At 37.4% G+C, this 21,350-nt stretch overlaps 1 protein-coding gene across 1 annotated transcript in view; it reads left to right on the forward strand.

Moving 5' to 3' along the window:
- CUBN (cubilin) overlaps positions 1-21,350 on the forward strand; it is a 257,006-nt gene that overhangs the window by 203,126 nt on the left and 32,530 nt on the right. Inside the window, exons 57-59 of the mRNA XM_045787715.2 lie at positions 7,567-7,767; positions 10,210-10,339; positions 13,539-13,756. Of these exons, the coding sequence (XP_045643671.2) occupies positions 7,567-7,767; positions 10,210-10,339; positions 13,539-13,756 (549 nt within the window). The remainder of the gene's footprint in view (positions 1-7,566; positions 7,768-10,209; positions 10,340-13,538; positions 13,757-21,350) is intronic.

Genomic DNA, 21,350 nt, shown 5'->3' on the forward strand with positions numbered 1-21,350 from the left:
ACATATGCATAAGGCTATTAAGCAGTACTTTATGAATTGTTACCACTGTACATAGATTTATAGGTGATATGTATTTTCTTTATACCTCTTCTATTATCTTTTTTAATCAGGGAAAAGTTATCTTAATAACAGGAAGAAAGCATGTGGCTCGGATTGTACATTTGTTCTCATTAAATTACATAAACACAAGAATGTCATATGCCAGTATCATTTAGACTGAAAAAGGAGACGTTGGTAAATGTACCATACAACATAGCCACAATAAACACTGCCGATATCAATGGTGTATGTATTATTACAAAGGAACCTATATTGACCCCAAACAGTAGCTCCTGAGTTCAGTTGACCAGGTGGAATTAAGGAGCAAGCATACTCTGGAACACTGGGTGTGGGGAGTGGTGGGAGAGAGCACAGCATTTTAGGATGGGTCTCGACGCCAGGTCAGCCATGGACGAGTCACAGGACTTTGTGCAAATTAAACTTTGTCTCTCACAATCACTTTAATTTTTTAAAATATGAAATGGTAGTTATAAAAGTCAAATCATGCTTGTAGAAGCCTATTTTGTGAACTGTCATTCATCAGAGTGCCCACTGTTGTGTTATTTTTGCTGCCACCAGTCAGGATCTCCAGACACACCCTTACGTATGTTGCATGCCAATAGGTGCTTGGTTTTTCCAGATTAAGTTATTGGCTAACCCTTACTCAAATGAAGAGTTGCTTTTTTTTAAATAAGTTGATAGCCTTCTGATAATGTCTTGTGACATTTCCAGTGTTACAGGTACGCAGTATGTTTAAGTGAGCAATTTCTGGCTATAGATTAATTGGATTATGATGATTCTCAAAAAAGACAACATTAATCAAACTTATCTTATAATTATGTTCTTATCACTAATCAGATCAATGCTGACATTCACTGAATATCATTAACAAGCTAGAGATTTATTACCTATGGTAAAAATAACCTTCTATACCCCTTCTAAAGTGAACTTAAGGAATTCATGTTCAGAATATTGTAATAAGACTGAAAATTGCCCCTAAGAAAAACTAGGTTTTTTGCAGGAGCCTTGGCCTTTCTAGCTGCTCTGGGCCATAGGAACTATTTCTAAAAGACTTTGCCCACGTGTCTAAGCATTTCTGAGCCCAGCATGCCAGCAGGGCCAATGTTGACCTCGGCAGAGATGAGGGTTCTAGATCTGTTCTTTTGGTGGGCCATTAACATGAAATGTAGATCTGGAAAGAAAAAGATGGGCTATCCCAGACTGCAGAATACAATGGTGACATACACTTGTTCATACGTTGTGTCTCCCCAAACACTGACAACTGCTTAGGAAAGGTTTTACTAGTCAGGCTACCATACTGATTATTCAAATTACACGCTGGTGTTTTCGCCATGGGGAGATTACAAAGGTTCAGTGACCTACATTCCATTAAAGTAAGTTGCTCTTAAAGTATGTTATGATATTTTATGTTGGCCAAAGCTTCTCATCATTATTATTCCAATACTAGTCATTGTATGAATGACTGACTTCCCATCTTTTCTACATAATCACTAATGAAGTATAAAAATTCCAATGAAATCAATTAAAAGTCATGGAAGAAATTTCCATTTGAGCATTTACAAGGCAATTTTTTTGGCTTCTTTCTGAATGTCATCTCAAGATTGAAATGACTTTTGGTATTCTTAAAAGTGGCTTCAAAATTTCTAAAATAGAATAGAGAATTGACAAATTTAAAATGCTTCTTTTGGTCAAAAATGAAATACCAGAAACAGACAAAAACTAAATACAGAGCATAAGAGAGAAACTGTCAGTGTTTGTCCTTATTTTGGAATCAGAGGTTATTAAAGAAAGACTTACTTAATTTTCCCAAATATTGAACAGTCAAAAAGTGTATTTTTGTGTTTTTGTTGTTCATGTGCTCGAATAGATGCCTTGAAGTTGCTGGGAAGATTATAGGCCATTTATTTTTATTGTTTACTTTATAGATCAAGCACTTAGCAGATGAGGTATCCCATGGCAAGTGATTGCCTTCTGTATCTTGATTCTTCTGCCATTAAAATTCAGTAATAACATTGATTCACCTTGGTGAAAATGAAAAGTTTAGAAATTCTTAACTACAAAATCCTACGCCTAGGCAAATTCTAAAGTCAGTTTCTCTCAGATCCAGAGTATCTTTTGATAAGAATTGAATAGTAGAGTAGCACCTTAGCACAGAGAGTGGAGAGAGACAGAACGACAAATGCTTTTACTCACTGTCCTCTAGAGATGGTCTCAGAAGCTCCCAGGAAAAATAGGGCTAGATTAACAGAACAGCCAGATGGGAAGTCCTTTGTAATACTTGCCTGATTTTGTAAAAATTTGCTCAGAAGTCCTGGTTTACAGGTTACACCTAATATAAAGCTAAAATGGAAAAGCAAAGAAAATTTAGCTTTAGATTTTTCCTTTTGCCCTTTTCCCCACTAAGAATTAGGTTTTGTCAGTTGCCTTAGTTCACATTCCCCCCCACCATATAATCTTAAATTGTTGGGTTTTTTTAATGGCATTACCCAGCTACTTATCATTTCTTCTCCTTGCTTTATTTAACTGTTTCTAAAGAAATCAGAATGTAGGCACATTTCACAATTTATTATCTCAGAAAGCAGTACTTCTTTTGAAATAGTTCCTATTAATGATTTATTCAAATTGGCCAAGCACTAGAGGAGACAGTTTAGTTATGTGGGATTCCTTGTTTGCCTGTGTTACAAGACTTTGGTCTGCATATCCTGTGGAGCTTGGTTCTGCAATGGCACATGCTTCTCCGTCCCACTCAGTCATTCCTCCATTGAGCAATCCAGTCTCCAAGCTACTGTTACTTAGGTATTGCTGCCCCCTAATTCCTGTACCTTCCCCTAGAGCTCTTTGCTGCTTTACTGAAAAGACTTTATCTTATCTACAATATTAAAATATTCCAGCCCAAACGATTTCCCCCTATCTCTTAGTCCTCTTTGATATCTCTGTCTCTCTATCTATGGCTCTAAAGAAAAATTGCCCTCGGGACCTATATTTCACAAGTTTATATTATTTGCTGAGTTACTCATCCTTGGTTTCCTTTCAGTTCTCTCCAAGTTCTTAGAATCATGATGGAATTCAGAATTGGACATTGCTCTATAATAAAGTCTAGAAAATATGATAAAAATTATATTTCGATACACTGGATAGAGCCTTACCCATTCCAAATAATAAACATCTCTTAAAGTTTTTTAGAAGGATGGAAAATAATCATAAAAACAAATCCTGGAGGATAGTTTTATACCTCAGAGATGTCAGTAGTAAATATACATCAAATTACTTAGATAGAATTAAGAATGACTGGAGTTCCTTTTCTCATGACATGGGCTCTAGTCCAAGGAAAATGTATCATTCAATCTCAGGGTACTTCTCTTCTTGACAGGTTCTCGTATGTCTAATAACTATTAACCTCTCTGTCATAAACTCAGCTTTAATATTTATCTCTGTCCTTGAAGAACTTTTCCAAACCTTGACTAAGTTCCTTTTTCTCCCTAGAAGGCAATCATGCTAGTTGCATTTTAACTATATTCTACTTGAGAGTTTTGTGTATATTTTGATCATGTATTCAATAGGTTCTCCCTATGATTATGGAAAAGGGTTTAATATCATTATTTTCTGATGACTGTGGTTTTTGACACCAAATATCTTGTCATTGAAGAATCAGGCTGATCTCTTTGCTCTAATGCAGTGACATGGTAAATAGAGCTTGAGAAAAAGATGTATATGTGTAAGTTACTTTATGCCTATTGACATAGTTATGTCTCATTTTCTTGCGTATTACCTTGTTTATGCTAAACCTTGATATGTTCTTAGGCTTCAGGTAATTTTATAAATTCTGGTATTATGTAATATTTGACTTTCTCTGGATAAAATTTGGAAGGACATCCTACCTTAAAGAAATGACTATTGGAAAGGGTATAAGAATGCCTTAATCCATCAACCAACTTGCCAAGTATCATAACTTTTACAATTTGTTGAGTCGGGCTGTGCTAATGAGCAGATCGTTTTGATTGGTGTAGTGATTTGATACTCTGTTGCCTCCTACGAAAAAAAAGATCCCCTCTCAACTTCCTCTGCCTCTCTCCTGCCCAATTTCCTTATCGTTGAATACGGATCTTTCGTAAACACTTAGTAAGTTTTGGTTGTGTTGATATAGATATATCACTACTATCTCATGAACTTTCTAGAACTGGATTATATTTTGGAAACATGATCAAATATATGACATGCTTTACTTTTATGGTTCACAACCTTTCCATGATTTCCTAAGACAACCACCACTGTGATAGTCTATGTCATTAGGTCAACAACTTAAAAACTAACTCTCTAATACTTAACAGATATCTGCATAGCAAGCCATTTGATTAAAGTGGACCAAGCTTTTAATCTAGCATCAGCAATATTTCCTTTCATTCTCTGATTTTGCTGTTACAATTTTATATATTGTTACTAGCTAAGGATATTTTTATAGCTAACGCATAATATTTTTTCATTCTCAAACTCACCTACTCTAAATTTTTAAAATTCCAGTAAAACTTTTGATGGCTAGAAGACAAGTTCAGAGGTTATAATTAAGGTACATAATTTGGCAGAATTCAAACTTTGAACCTGAGTTTAATGTATTTTTTTTGTCCTATTTTTCCAACAACATATTGCTTCTATTTATATGGTATGGTCATTGAAGTTAAGTCTTTCACATTTGTAACTTGGAGATTTATGCCCAATTAGAAGCATTTTTATTCCAGGATTTTCAAAATGAAGAAAATCTTTGAGGTGAATTTCATAAATATATCTTGAATTGATACTTAAGATTTATGTTGGATAGTAACTTAGCTAAGGAGCCAAATGCCTTCCTAAGATCTATTTTCTCTAGGATAATACCTCCAAAAAACAGAAGGGAATTTTTAATGTCTAGCTATGTAAGAAAGGAAGATGTATTCATCAAGATTCTTTCAGTTAAAGTGATAGATTATCTTTAGGTTAGCTTTGATATAAAGCAGAGTTTCTAAGAAGAATACTGGGTTATCTTACCTCATCAATGGAAGGTTTAAAAATAAGAAGGGGTCATGGGCTTCCAGAACAGGTGAAAGCAGGAACAAGAATCCTTCAGAATGTTCTCTTTCCTTCTGCCTTATCTTTTTGTTGCTTTCTGCATGACAACTTCATTTTCCCTTACTACAGCCTGGTTTCCTTCACATGTCAGGGGACAGCTGCTGATGTTTTCCAAGTTGAACGTCTCTGGCTTCTTGTATTGACTCCCTCTTACTCAGTTGCAGTTTGAACACATCTGATTGGCCTACATTGGGTCCAACATCCTATCTTGAAGTAATCAACCAATCCATCAACAGTACTCAGGATAGTGGGGTTCTATAAAAAAATAATAACAGTGACTGTGATTATGGTTATCCATAGAATTATAATTTCTGACCCAACAATTCCACTCGTAGGTATTTACCCAAGAGAAATAGAAATATATGCCCATGCTAGTGTCTAGAATATAAAAGAACTCTTACAACTCAACAGTAAAAAATGTATAACCTAATTTTAAAATGGCAAATGATCTGAACAGACATTTCTTCAAAGAGGATATGCAAATGGTCGATAAGCACATGAAAAGATACTTAGCATCATTAGTCATAGGGAAATGCAAATTAAGACCATAGTGAGCCATCACTTCATACCCACTAAGATAGCTAAATAAAGACAGACAGACAATAACAAGTGTTGGTGAGGAAGTGGGAAATTGGAACCCTCCTGTGGTGCTGGTGGGGCAGTAAAATGGTGCAGTCTCTTTGGAAAATAGTCAGGTCCTCACAATGTTAAACATATAGTTACCATATAAGTCATCAACTCCAGTCCTACTTAGGTACCCAAGAGAACTGAATGCATATATCCACACAAAACCTCGTACATGAACACTGCAACATTATTCGTAAGAGACAAAAGGTAGAAACAAACAAAGTGTCCGTAAACTGCTGTATGGATAAACAAACTGTGGTCTAGCCACACAACAGAACACTATTCAGCCTGGGAAGGAAGGAAGTACTGATGAATGCTACAACATGGATGGACCTCAGAAACATTGTGCCAGTCGCAAAAGACTGCATATTATATGATTCTTTTTATGTGAGATGCCCAGAATGGACAAATCCATAAAGATTGAAAGTAGGTTAGTGGTTGCCGAGGGCTGAGAGAGCTGTAAAGAGGGAGGGCTGAATGGGGTGTGATTGTTAATGAGGCAACGTTTGTTCCCAGGGGGCTGAAAATGTAGAATTGGGGAAAATGTCAGATACCCCAAGTATCCTGGCACTGTGAATTGATATCACCTTTCCAAAGGGCCATTTGATAAACCTGAAAAAGAATCTTACCTTACTACTAGTAACTCAGCTTCTAAAAATATATCCTAATGGAAATAGTGAGAAATCTCAGCAAATATCTATGTATAAGAATGTTTGTTTCAACAGTATTTTTTATCAAAATAAGATGGAAAAGATAGAGTTAGCAAGTAATAGGTGATTAATTGAACTTAATATGGTGCCTCTATATGTTAGAATTTTATATATGCATTTAATTCAATGTTTTAAAAGAATAATCACATAAAATACATGGTTATGTTATTTTATGTTAATAAAAAATTAAGTTACAAAAGATCGTGTGCAGTATGACCCCAGTTAATGTTTCCACAGTGTAATTAACCTGTAAAAGTGGCTGCATAAGGTGCAGGGATAATAAGTCTTTTTAATTTTTTGTTTATCTGTTTTGTATTTCTCTTTGGAATGGGTCGGAGTATGTATTTGTGTACATATATAATTAGAAGACAAAAGAATGATGATATTTAATGGTCACTAAACTTAAGCTAATGTTGTTTGTGTGAACATTTTAAAATGTTGTTCAGTAAACATGAAGGAATTTCTAATTCTCTCTCCATGGTAGGAGTCCCTTATCTGTATGTAAGTGTTAAGTGAAAGCAGGGTTTTGCCAAAGCAGTGCTGTTGACATTTTGGGCTGGGTGATTTTTGTGGTGGTGGGAGGACGGGGAGCTGTGGGCTGGTCCTGAGCACAAGAACATGTCTAGTGGCACACTCCCGCCCCCCCTGCCCCCCCCCCTCCCGGGCCAACTCCATGCCACTAGCACATCCCAACTTACAGCTAAATCCTGTCTTCGCATAGAGCCAAATGTCCCAGGCAGGCAAATCTGTCCTCAGTTTATAATCACTGAATTAAAGAGTCATTTTATAAAGGGAGAAAAGTCTGGATTATTTGAAAGTGGAATTTATCAATTGTGAAGCTCTACCTGTTTTCTCAGACCTGAAGTTTTTTTATAACTAGGGTAAACACTGTTTCATCAGGACATCAAGTTAAATAGCGGCTTAGCAAAAGAGCTCGACTCTTCGTTTTAATTTCTGTGTAAATCGCGCGAATCTTCATTACATTTTTGTGTGTGTGTCTGAATGTTTATAGCACTGATCACTTGCGTTGCTTCTGATTCTAATGCTGGTCATTCTGTGCTCCATCCAGCTCGCTCGGCCGTAACTGGAAGCTGTGCCAGTGATGGCGTTCACATTATCAGGGGTTCCAACTTCTCTTCCGCACCTTTTGCCACCGTGTGTGGCGATGAGATCCTGTCTCCTGTCACCATCCTAGGCCCTGTGCTGCTCAACTTCTACTCTAATGCGCACACCACAGACCTCGGATTCAAGTTTAACTATAAGATCACCCGTGAGTAGCCATAATGATAGAGTCTGGAATTTACTCTTTTCTTGAACCATTCCCATAAGGAGTTTTAATTGTGATTCATACAGCACCAGCTTGAAGACTGAGGCACTTTAAGGGGAAGAATGATCAAATAGATGCATGGTCCAAAAATACTCAGGCATTTTCTTTAAAAAAAAAAAATAAAAATGGGGAGGACCTTCTTCATGAACTAGAGGTAGAAATACTCTGGAAATCAAGCTGAAGACTGGGATTATGTTCATCATTTAAGTTGGAATGAACATTCCTGCTGTCTTTAGTTGGTAGTACTTTACGTAAAGGTGTGTTTTTGGCCTGACTATCCAGATGCCTGTCTCATTTCTCCAAGTCACTTTGCTAACATGAAAAAGCAGTATTTTATAAATTAAGAAAAAAATAGAAGAAAATATCTTTATAATCTTCTGTTAGGAAAAGACTTTTTGATAATATACACGAAGCACAAGGTCTAAAGGAAAAGAAAAGATTAATATATTCAGCTATGTTATAATATACAACTTTTCTATTTCAGAGGCAAAGTGAGAGGACAAGTCATGGGTTGAGCAAAAGCCTTTGTAGTTACTAGGATCTTTTCATTCTCGGTAGACCATTTAATCGTGTATTTGAAAATCATAAGATTATATTTCCCTATTTTCAGTCATCTTTTCCTCTCCTGCAATAAACGTGGTTAGCTTACGGGCCATTTTTACCACATCATCCCAGTTTCAGTGAAATGGGCACACACATCTGGCAAAAGCTTTGTTTTGTTTTGTCTTTATATGACCAAAGTCATTACTAAAGTTAAATCATTTTCTTTCAAATATATTACTGTTCCCATCCACAGAGAAGACTTGAAACTATCTACTCATGAAAAAGGCCTTTACAATTCATTCACATCAGCTATTATCTGAGTCTTTGACTCCATTTGTAAAGTGTGACTGTCTGTGGCTCCACAGGTCTGTGGCCACAAACAGAATAGGTTCGGGCACAGTGAGCGTTCCTTCCCCGGGTTGTCTTGTTGAATAAAAAAGAACATCGGTTTGTTTTATTCTTTTGGTACCACTGGTGTGTTGAAGACTTACGTGCTGCTTTACGATCTTCTACTCTTTAATCTCTCATTTTCCCAAAATACTGTATGTAAGGTTTACCCTATCTACTATGAGAGTGCCATTTAAAGAGTGTTGACAGTAAGATCTCAAGTCCTGACAAGGTACAAATTTGGGAGTTACTTGGGCATTGATAAGCTTTCAGAGACCACATAATTGTGTGTAAGCTGAAATAGAATAATGGCTACACAAATCTAACTTTTAATTCACTACAGTTGTCCCCAGGGGTCTGACCACATGAATACTTATGGGTGTATAGAGAATAGCCTTCTTCGAAATGTGGGCTTACCTGAGGGAATATAAACAAACAAACAACCTTAAATGGCAGCCACAATTTGTTTATCGTTTCTAAGAGATGTAAATGAAATATGTCCATTGACAGCATATAAACCATAGAAATATCATCAAAATATACTAACATAATTTTACAATCATGAAATAAAATAAACAGAAGCCTTCCTCACTGCAATGAGTGGGGCCCTTTCCATTGTTGTGTGTGACATAGTCTCATCCTCCTTATATGTAAGGCCAAGTGGAAATAATACTAATTTTATATTTTTTATAATGGGGTTTTATTGTTGTTTTATGACTGTAGTTTTACTGACTAATAGAAACAACTAACGGCTCTGGGCTATTGATTGCTGAAGTCAGGGCAAGGAGTGGGACTAGCCTCCTTGTGCTTGCTGAGGACCAATAATACAAATTTGGGCAAATATTGTCCTTACCAGGCTCACAACTAAATGGAAATACAAAGGACCCCAAAGCTATGTATCTGAGCCCACAAAGGGAATTAAACTTGAAAGTTCCAAAAACTATTTCCAACACTTCATGTTATAATACTCTGTCCTGACAGAGGAGGTGCTATAGGGAAGATATTTAACCTATATTACAGATTTCCAGATCGCAGTCCTTCCTGGCCCCAGATGCTCACAGCTCGCCTAGGATTCTGCGTGCCTTTTCTCAGCTTCCAGTTATTTCTGTCATCCTTCTCAGCCTGTCTGTTAAATATAGGGAATGGGCAGTTACACCCCAACACATGAAATGTTCTTGCTCATTGTTTTCACTCTGGTCATTAATTTGACCGAGACTTATTCCATTCCAGGATGTGCCTGAAAATATTCTCTCCTGCTTCTACTCCCTCACTGTCTCTTCCCCCGACCTTAGTGGAAAAATCAATATTATTTATAAACAATAACGAAGGGAGATTTAAGTTCTTTAAGACAAATGGTTGGTATCTCTCTTAGGGAAAAAGGTACAATAGTAATGAATATCTCAAAATTATTTTTTCACGCTCTGAGCAATAATTGTTCTCTGTCTTCTTTTGCAGCCTGTGGTGGAGTGTTCAACTTCTCCACTGGGGTCATCAAGAGCCCTGCCTACTCATATTCGGACTACCCTAACAACATCCAGTGTTCGTACACCATCATCGGTAGAGATGACAGAGTGCTTCAGCTCAAGTACGTGAGACAAGTTTTACAGTCGCTTCGGCTCTATTTACAGAAAGGATATTCCTTTGCAGTAAAGAACACTGATTCTCGCAGGGGGTATACAAGGGAACCTCGAGGGAGGGAGAGTGAAGTTCTTGTTTGGTAGTATATAAATCCAGGAAATGGGTGTCCTGCCCGCCATGCAGGCCAATAGGGATTAAGGGGAAAAACAGGCACTTCACCAGTGAAAATGAGAGTTTTAATTTTCCAAGTTCAAAGGCGCTTCCTATAATGGGTTGTAAAATTATAAGCCTATCTTGGGAACAGCAAGAAAAAGTAGTTTTCATTTGGTGGGCGCTTATTGTGCACAAGGAACTTTAATTGATACTTTCCATAATTCTCTTCTTTCATTCTTTAAACAGCTATATGAGGCATATATTATTTTTTTTTAAGATTTTATTTATTTATTTGACAGAGATAGAGACAGCCAGTGAGAGAGGGAACACAAGCAGGGGGAGTGGGAGAGGAAGAAGCAGGCTCATAGCAGAGGAGCCTGATGTGGGGCTCGATCCCATAATGCCGGGATCACGCCCTGAGCCGAAGGCAGACGCTTAACCGCTGTGCCACCCAGGTGCCCCTGAGGTGTATATTATTAAACCCATTTTACTGATGAGAAAATTGAAGCTCTGATGGGTCAAATTACTTTCTCAATGTGATATGCTATTAAATGAAGAGTCAGAATCTGAATTCACATCATATTTTCTCCCAAAGCCATGTCCTTAATATTTTCCGATGCTATCTCTTGAAGGGCAAATATTTCCTGACTACTTAAGAAATACATTTTTAGTCATGTATCAGAACACCTCTCAACTGGTGCTATATGATATTGCTTACATCATCAGTAACTCTCCCCTAATCCTACCTGCTCCCCACAGGACTGATTAAGAGATTTAACCTCCAGTTATCAGTGATAAAATTCAAAACCACATTCATCTGAGATGACGTATTTGTAACTCTGATGTTTCAGTGATATACACCATATGGCAGAGAGCTCTGAAAGTTGGTGTAGTTCAGAGCAATCTAGAATCTTTTATAGAAGGTCAATGGGCCAGGATCTCTTGTACTTACTTCCCCACTGGTTGTGATCGCTTTCATCCCTAAAAATCATATACTCTCTGCAATTTGCCTCCAGGAACCTCACATGTCAAATGAGTCTTTGGACTATAAAAAAGTCTCATCCAGCCTGATTGGGTTCCTGTACCAGACAGTAAGTGGTCTATAGGCTGGACCTTGAAGAAATCTGCAGAACCCCCCTGGGACTATTTGTAAGGAAGCTGTGCCCCAAGGGCCAAAAAGTCCTTTAAGTCTGAGGGACAAAAATAATAAACAAAAAATGCCAGATGGTCCAGAGCAGGAGGCCTGTGAAGGGATCACCTGCCTAGAATGGCAGCATAAGGGGTCATTCTTGTCATGTGCCTTGGTGGCATAGTATTTGCTTCTACATGTGTAGGATTATAAGTGATATATATACTGTGTCTGTTGATAACGTATGCATCTATTTTCTCTATGGGCTCTGGACTCATCATAGTCAGAGTTCATTTCAGCATGTTTGGAAAATCTATTATACTCTTTCTAAGAACCTACATTCTATGAAACAGATATTATCCCAGGCTTTGCAGAAGTTGTAGACATTAGTAAAACATGAATTCTTCTACCATTGCTCTCAAAGTACACTGGCAACATACGCTTTTCTATCAATGGGCTTTTCCAGATATCTTCTGTGCTCTGGAAAAGTGATGAAAAATAAAAAGCCAAAACAGCTTGGAGTCCTCTTAGAAACTCAACTCTTTATCTTTCTTTATGGATTCATGTTATAGAAAATAAATGTGTTATCCAAGGAGAATAAAAATGGATGTAGTATTTTTGGAAATTATCTAGCTATTGTCCTGCCCTCGTCTTATTTTACAAGAGCATTAAATATTACATGTGGTTAAAGAAAATAAAGAATTTTTCATCTTGTTCTTAATCGTCAGTTTGAAAAAATTGAAGTAATTAAACCTTTTTTAAAATGTTACGGATCCTTTTTTTTCTTAAGGCTCTTAAAAAGAATTTTCAAATTAGTATTTTCAAATTATTCTGTATTCAAGATTGTTTATTTATTTGAGAGAGAGAGAGAGAGAGAGAGCAAGGAGGAGCAGAAGGAGAGGGACAAGCAGACTCCGTGCTGAGCTCAGAGCCTGATCTCCCGACCCTGAGATCATGACCTCAGCCGAAATCAAGAGTCACTCACTTAACGGACTGAGCCACCCAGGCACCCTACAAATTATTCTGTATTATATGTTATTGATTGTAGCTGCTAGCAAAAAGAAAAAAAAAGCCTGAGAAAGCAGAAGAACCTATAAAAATGAGGGCAGGATACAAATAATTCAAACAAGTTCAAGAAAAAATTAGTTATAATAAACCCATCCTAAAACCCTAAAGATAAACCATGTAGAAAGCCTTTCTTGTTTGGGAACTTTGGGAATAGTTAACTTAAAATGACAGAGCAGAGGCCTTGATTGAAGTATTATCTCAGGGCGTAAAAGTAAAGTTAAGGATGTATCTGTCAGGATAGTTATAAGTGGTAACAAATACACCCAAGGCACAGTAGCTTAACAACTTTATTTCTCACCTGTATAAGTATGTCCAAAGTGGGCCTGGCCACTTAGCAGCCCAGGCTGATGGAAGCTTCATTTCCACATTTGAATCCATGATCCATCAGTGCAGTGGGAAGGCCGACTGAGTAGTAATTTTTTAAAAATGTCTTCCAAAAAGTAATACATGTCACTCCTGCTTATAGTTCTATGGCCAAAGCAAGTCTTAGGGCCATGTAGAACTTCAGAGTGTGCACAGAAGGGCAGTTCTCCCAAATGTCAGGAAAGCAGAGAGCTGGGGATGTATGGTGAAGTTCCTGTAACTATAATGATCTTAAATGTGAATTTTTGCTTATAGCCATCAAATCGGTAAAATAGCGTATTGCTTCTAGTATTTTCTATCAAGTAAAGCATGGATGTTCTGGCTCTATTTGTCTTATTTTTTTTGTATCTTGTTTTGTTTTTGTTTTTATAAGAAGTAAATGAATGCATGTTTTCATGTATAATGAATGTATAATGTTCCTGTATAATGAACATGTATAATGTAATGAAAACCCAAATGGAGAACATCACTATTAACAAGGTTCATTCTACAGGTTTAGTGACTTTGATGTGGTTCCTTCTACCTTCTGCTCCCAAGACTACCTGGCAATTTATGATGGTTCTGACATCAGTGATCCCCTTCTTGGCAAATTCTGTGGTTCTGAGCTTCCACCGAATATTAAGAGCAGCAATCATAGTTTGCTTCTGGTATTCAAGACAGATTCATTTGAAACAGCAAGAGGTTGGAAAATAACTTTCCGGGAGACACTGGGTAAGAATTTGGGATATGTAAATCTATTTTTCATGACTGTTACTTTTCTGCTTAACTTATTTTTTTCACCTGACTAAAGTTGCCATTCATTTAAATTTCGAGGAATATGTCACATAAAGTTTTGGTTTTAAAAATTATATATGATATATTTTGATTTAAAAAACACACTCAACTAATATACCTCTCTGGTACACAAAGATAAAGTCTGTCTACACACCCATCTCTAATGAGACCTGAACCTCATTTTATCACTGATAGAAATGGCAGAAGTTTAGCCTAAAAGCAGGCAAGGGCCCCATCAAGAAAGAAGGCCTCATGACCTGTGTTGACTTTATCCTTAAAATGAAGAAGAGCCTTGGGAGAATTTTAAGTGAAAACTCACGGCCAGACCAGACTTGACTTCTGGAAAGATGATAGTGGTAGCAGGGTGGAGGAAGGTTGGGGTAAGAGGGACCCTCTGCCTTGAGAAGAAGCAGCTCATTACAGAATTCTGGATGGCAAATGTTGAAGGTTCAAACTGACACAGTGGGAATGGAAACAGAAGGAAAATAAGAATCTCAGAGAAACTGAGAAGGGAGAATGCTGTAGGTAACCGTCATCCCTCTGATCTAAAGCCAAGCTTACCTTAGGCTTTCTTTACATTTAATGTGTTTGGTTTTTTTGTGTGCATGTCTTGAGGGAAGCAATTAGACATCTGTGTTGTGAAGGCTTCCCAATAAAACACAGACATCATGACAAATAGTATCAGAAAGCACTTTGCCACCTCTCCTACTTAGCTATTATCAACAGTCACTTGAAAGCAAGTCTCAGGGGCAGACAGGGAGTACTGCCTCAATAGAATTTGCCTAAGTGAAGTCACATACAAAATGCAGAGGCTATTTGGAAAGAAAAATTCATTTTCCTTTGGAGATTTTTTGCACAAAAGAACCCATACGTTCTTGCCTTTAGCACAGACTTTAGAATCAAATGCATATATTTGCATTTGCTCTTGCTACCTGCTTTCAAGCTGTTTTTCTTCTTCCTAATGTATTCTCACACGACCATGAAATCGTCTTAAAGTGCTTGCCACTGTCGTCTGCACGAAGCTTCCCGAGTAAGTCAGTCAGAGTTCCCTAGCCTCATTAATTATTATTCTTCTAAGCGACAAAGAAGGCGTTTGGACCTACTGTGATTTTACTGAACTAAAGTGGCACAGAAGGAAAAATCTTACATTGTCAGAGGCATTGTTCACGTATGAGCACTGGGCTTTTTTGGTCAATTGCTGTTTTCTTCTGGTCACAATTCTAGGAAGGGTTCAAATGCAAGGAACAGAAATGGAATGTCATTAGCTGTCAGAGTGGTGCGATCACTGCATTTCATGATGGCGACTTCACCTCTTTTTCATCTTTATAAATGCTCTTGGACACTTGAAAATATCTAAGAAGTGATTCTGAGTAATTAACAGTAATTTTTTTTTTTTAACTGAAAATCTAGCTGTTGCCTTTTTGTATTGCATTGGTCTCACAAAGCCTTCAAGACCACACATATAAGTTTACTGATCATTCTGCATAACTTTTCACTTTTGTTTTGTCTTTTTGTTTGTGCTCAGGAAGTAGGGGAAAGAGTAATAAGAGTAGATTGAATTCTTTTAGTTATAGATCTGGATTAAAAAAAAAAAAACCCAACTACTTAGACTTGGCCACTAGGAGGCACCTTTCACATCTCTCTTATCCATTTAAAACCACCCCACTTTCCCATAGAAAGGGGAGAGCGCCTGTGTGGACCCGGCAGTGCATTTTCAACAGTCACATGAATTTTTGACAGTGGATATCCAAAACCGTCAGTTCAGCTTGGAAAACGGTATTTTCACAGAGTAAATAATTACCGTGAAGAGGAGACCATTTTAGTCTGTGACATTCCAGTTTCATTCATCTTGACTAACACACTAGAGTTTTGCAGATTTGCCATTTAGATGACACACTGACAATACTTTATATCCATCTGCTTCAATTTTTCAGAAGTCACTAGAGAGCCCCACTCATGTAACTATGTGATTGTGAGGTAAACTCCTTCTTCATTTGGATTGCTAATGGGTCAGAACAAATTTGGGGCAAATATCCCGTGGTTTGTTGCTAATTACTTAATATGAAGGGAAATTGAATTTCCTCCTTTCATGGAACTTCCATGTTAATGACCCATAATGCAAGGGATATAAGGTAAAGAGAAAGCAAGGCAGGCCCTTCACAGGGGCTAATATCTGACTGTAACATGAATCTGCCTGCCCCTCTTTCCCCCTGCACTCCAGCAGCCGTCCATGAATAATTGATCCTGAGAGGAAATGACCAGCAGAGCGATCATGCCGGGCATTAGGGATCTGTGAAACTGAAATTATCTCAGTGGTTTTCTCAAGAGTGAGCTTTCGTCTGATTGTCCATGGTATCAAGGATCTAATAAAGTTTAAAAAGCCATCAGTCCTCTGGATTTGGCTGAAATGGGAATGCTCTCTTATGCAGAACTGACATTTATAAGTACCCTTTATTCTATTGATTTCTGTTAGCTGAGTTTTTGACCCTCCTTGACCCCCAGGGGCTGCTTTGGCCATGACTGTGCTTACCTGTGTGTCTCGTGAAGCATTTCAGTCTTACAAACGTGTTTTTAAACTTTGCTGCTTCTTACTGTCCTGGTCTCATATCAGAGTGCTGCTCGGTCAGTCTTATTCATGACACGCTCATCACATTAGACACCAAACTTCTAGATATTTGATTAGATCAGGGATTTAAAGTACATTGATTTGTGTATCAGTACCGTGGTAATGCCATTTGTTTTTTAAAGTAATGTGTTCATAACACTTCAGCAAGTGTCAGGGTCAGGAACTGACCCTGGCCTATTAGGTGTGAGATTGGTAGGCACTTGGATCTGTGAGTAGCCAAGGAGAGAATAAAGAGTGACCCTTCAGGATGACATGTCCTAGAAGGACAAGGACATGACATCACCCTGGAGAAGATGGCAGTATCAGGGACAAGGGGACATCAGTGACTAGGGGTTCTCTTCACCTAATGCTGTAAACACTGGACATGTGACTAAAGCTCCCAGCTCCCTGTTGTCCACAGTCCATGTGCCGAGGATGAGGGCCACTGCTTGTCCCTTCCTTGGGTAAGTGCTACGTAGAGAACAAGTCAGGTGGCAGTATGGTCAGATTCACAGACCTTGCTGTGAGACCAAGGCAAAAACACCAAAGTACATGTTTAGCAAGAACAAAATGAATTGTGCTCCACAAAGATGGGAACGTGCCCAGATGGGAGGGGCTGTAGACCGGAAAGCAGGTGGCCATGACCTAATTGTCCCATTACATCATTGCCTGAAAAGATGCTTTAGTAAAGTCCTTTAGCATGTTTGAGCTCAATTTTTATCTGCTAAGAAAAGATCGATTTGAAAAATTATCACTTTCTTTGAAGAATATGATGGGGATGAAGTAGCTAATTCCTGTAGAGTTCCTTAGACGTCCAAGAGAAAGACTGTTACATTATCAGAAGGTAATGCTGTGGTCTTGGGCTTCTGTAAGGCTCATGACCTGCCCCACCCTCTCTCTGAGATGGGGCCGAGGTATATGTACAGCCAGGGTCATTATCATCAGGACTCCTCCACGGTGTAATGATTTTTTTGTTCATTCTTACTCACTTTGCACTGAAATCTAACCAGCAAACCCGAAAGTATGTTTTATAACCTGAATCTGAAATCAAAAGCTAAATTTTAATTACATTCTAACACCTTGCAGAGGCCTAACACATAACTGAGACTCCATCAATATTAATAGGCTGTGTGAATGCATTAAAGGGTAAGTGGACACATTTTACCTACTTCACAATGAATTCCCTTATACATAATATGATTGATATACTATACATTGTATTGCGTCTGGATGTACCTCTTTCTCAATCATGGTTCATATAATTCAGCGATGACTCAGGAGAGGAAATTGGATCACTTTTGTCCTCAGATAATTGGGAATACTGGATCAGACTCAACTTCTGGGTCATGTGTGTCTGGCCTCTGGATTTTTGCCCACTGCCATAACATCTGCACAATGTCTCTCTAACATGCTAAAGGCAGACCCTGGGAACAGCGGGAGGAAGCTGAGGGAGTTGAAACTGAGTTTGTTGATAAGAGGGGACAAGAGAAGGAAAGGGGAGTCTGACAAAGGCAACGGGAGTCTGCAGCTGCAAAGATGGAAAATATGGTCAAAGCAGATGGAGAAAAATATAACAACATGTCAAAATCAGACTCTAGTTTTCTAGTTATTTTTTCAGTTTCAGTTTTGGTGTTATGTTTGGACTTTGAGAGTCATTCTAAAATTCTGTAGCTAGATGGTAAAAGAATAAACTTAAGAACATTCAGTGACTCCGAATACTGATACGTGTATGTTTCCATGTGCTTCTTAACAGCCTGATAAAAGCTGCCAAACCATATTACTTTTAAAAGTGTAAGTGCAATAAGAGAGTTGAGTTATAACTTGAATAATTTTATAAATCACTGCTCAAGTAATTCTCAGTTTAGCAGTAATGGGGGTATTACTCGAAAGCAATGGTGTTTGTCTGTTCTCTTAATGTCATTTGCTCCCTCTGATGAAGTCTGAGAATGAGATTAGCTGAAATTGTACACCCATTTGCAGAAAACTAGGCTGAGCTTATTTCCGCCCTTTTTAAGCCTTGTAACTTTCACTGGTGATTGGATTTCCCTTGAGAGAGGATGCCAAAGACAAGGTTATCTGCAGTTTCTTCTTTGTGGGTTTTGTTGAAAAGGGTTTTTCGCTGAGCAGAGAATGTGGGGCTAAGGTAAAGAAAGCAACAATGCTTACTTCACCAAAACCTTACAAAAGCAAGTAGACAGGAGTAAAATTCCAGATCAGCAAAAGGAAAGGAAAGTTTTTTATTAAAATATGTTCCAACATCAGAATGGCCTGTGCCTGGTTTGAAGAGTAGGGCTGTTGTTGGGGGAAAATAAAACCAGACGGGTATTATGGAGACCCAACTGAGTGATAAAATTGAGTTAGTGGTAAATCAGAAGATAACACTGGAAAACATTCGGGTAAACAAGAGCTGGGAAGTAATTACCCTGCATAACCTAAGCCACACCAGCCCTCCTCAAAATGGAATCTAGTCTTGTCTCAGACGTTCTCAAAACCGGGTGTTTTGAGTTAAATTATTTGTAACCACAGGTTCCCTATAAGAATAATTATTATCCTTACTCAGATCAGCTTGACTTTGATGTAGTGTTTGCAGGAGCATAAATGCAAACTATCTCTGTTCAGCAATAAACATTTAAAAAAAATTCTTTTGTTGTAAATCAGTTGTTTAGAAATGAAACATCATCAGGGCCATGATACTATATTCTTCTTGTCATCATGATATACGAAAAATCTACTCATTTTGTGTGGTAGCTGTACGTTCTGCTCACTCCCAAATGAAGACATCACAAAGTCCCGGGGCATAATGATAGTGACCACCTGTCCCTGAGCGTCCACTATGTGCCAGATGTGGGACAACGGCTTTCCCTAGATGGTCTCATCCAATCCTCACAACTGCCCATGAGACAGGGAGTAACCCATTTTACAAAGGAAGAAATAAGAAGAGAAGACATTAAGTAATTTGTCTGTGGTCAAAGTGTTTGTAAGAGGCCAAGCCAAGCTTTGGACCAGGTATGATTGTCTTCCAGATTCACTGTTTTCTTAATCAGCCCCCATCACCTCTGGGGCAGTCAGTAAACATAGCCAGGGACGAAGACGGATCCTGGGGGTGAATTTTCTGAAAGGCAGGTCATTTCTTTAGTTCCTCTTTGGCCTAGATAGAGCTGCTTTTCTCCACTTGCATCTCCTCCTTGATACTGCCTTTCTAGTACCAGCATTCCAATTTGTACCTAGCCCCAAATAGTATATTTGCTCATATGCTATCACTACATAAATAGTGTGTATAGCTCCAGCAGTCCCTGTTATATTTATAATACTGATATTTGTATCATAATTTTATATTATAAAACAGTTATAGTTATATTATACTATGCCATATTCTATTTATAATATAAATATTGGATAATGTGTATACATTTATATAGATATATAGTGTAACATATTTTATACATATATCTATAGTGTTTCTATTATGTTTATATTTACTTGAAATATGTATGTATATGTAACATATATGTAATACACCTATAATATATACATATTATAGCTCGTAATGCATAATAATATAATTCTAAAATATATATGCAATAAAATCACATTATCTTCCTGATGTTGATAAATATCAGGCAAATGTTTTATTGGCTTTGCATGGCGTATTGATAAAGAATTAGCACAGTTAAGTGGAATATAACTGCCTTGGAATGTAAGGGTAATAGATCTCTGTATAAGAAATAAAACCCTCCAAAATTATGGCTTCCAATTTAGTAAAATCCCTCACCAGAGGATTCTAACAAAATGAAGGAATTTGGACATTTATTTTTATGATATAATCCTGATTGGTACTCTCTTATAAAGATTAGTTTGTGAATTGGGCAACTAAGTCACAAAGACATTATGTAACTTTCCAAGGTCACTTAGCAAGTCGTGAGCAGAATTGCAAAATGAATCCCCGTCTCCACTTCGTCTCCACCAAAGTAACAAAAGTTGAAATATCCATAGCACAATGCATAAGCTAATATATCAGCAAGAACAAAAGAATAGTTCTGTGTCCCTGTTTAAATTGTTATTTAAAGGCTGTGGGAATCTGGGTCTGGTTTTATGAATTCTACCTCTTCTATATCAAAATCCATTTTATGACTGAAGAGCACGTTGCTATTAAGGCTTCTTTCTCTAAACAGAACATTGAAAAAATTTTTATAACTTTTGATTTTATAATTGTCAGTGTTAAGTAAATAAAGTCATACTTCTTTTATTTTTTTATTGAAGAATAATTGACATACAAATATTGTATTAGTTTCAGGTGTACAACATAGAGTTTCAATATTTACATACATTATAAAATGGTTACCACAATAAGTCTAGCTACCATCTGTCATAATACAAAGTTATTACAGTATTATTGACTATATTCCCTGTGCTGTGCATTACATCCCAAAGTCTTACTTATTTTATAAATGAAAGATTGTACCTCTTAATCCCCTTCACCTATTTCATCCAATTCCCCCACACCTGTAACCATTCATTTGCTCTCTGTATCTGAAAGTCTGTTTTGTTTCATTTGTTCATTTATTTTGATTTTAGATGCAACATGTAAATGAAGACATATGGTATTTGTCTTTCTCTGACTTATTTCACTTAGCATAATACCTTCTAGATCTATCCATTTTGTTGCTAATAGCAAGATTTCATTTTTTATGGCCGAATGATATTCCATCGTGTGTATATATGTATGTATGTATCTCTGTATGTATGTATGTATGTAACATCATCTTGATCCATTCACCCATCTACGGACATTTACTTTGATTCCATATCTTTGCTATTGTAAATACTGTTGCAATGAACAGTGGAATGCTCAAGTGTTTTCAAATTAGTGTAGTCATTTTCTTCAGATAAATACCTAGAAATGGAATTGATGGATCGTGTGGTATT

Source organism: Ursus americanus, chromosome 31 (genome assembly GCF_024610735.1).
Source record: "Ursus americanus isolate L20-20 chromosome 31, mUrsAme1.1.p, whole genome shotgun sequence".
Lineage (NCBI taxonomy): Eukaryota > Metazoa > Chordata > Mammalia > Carnivora > Ursidae > Ursus > Ursus americanus.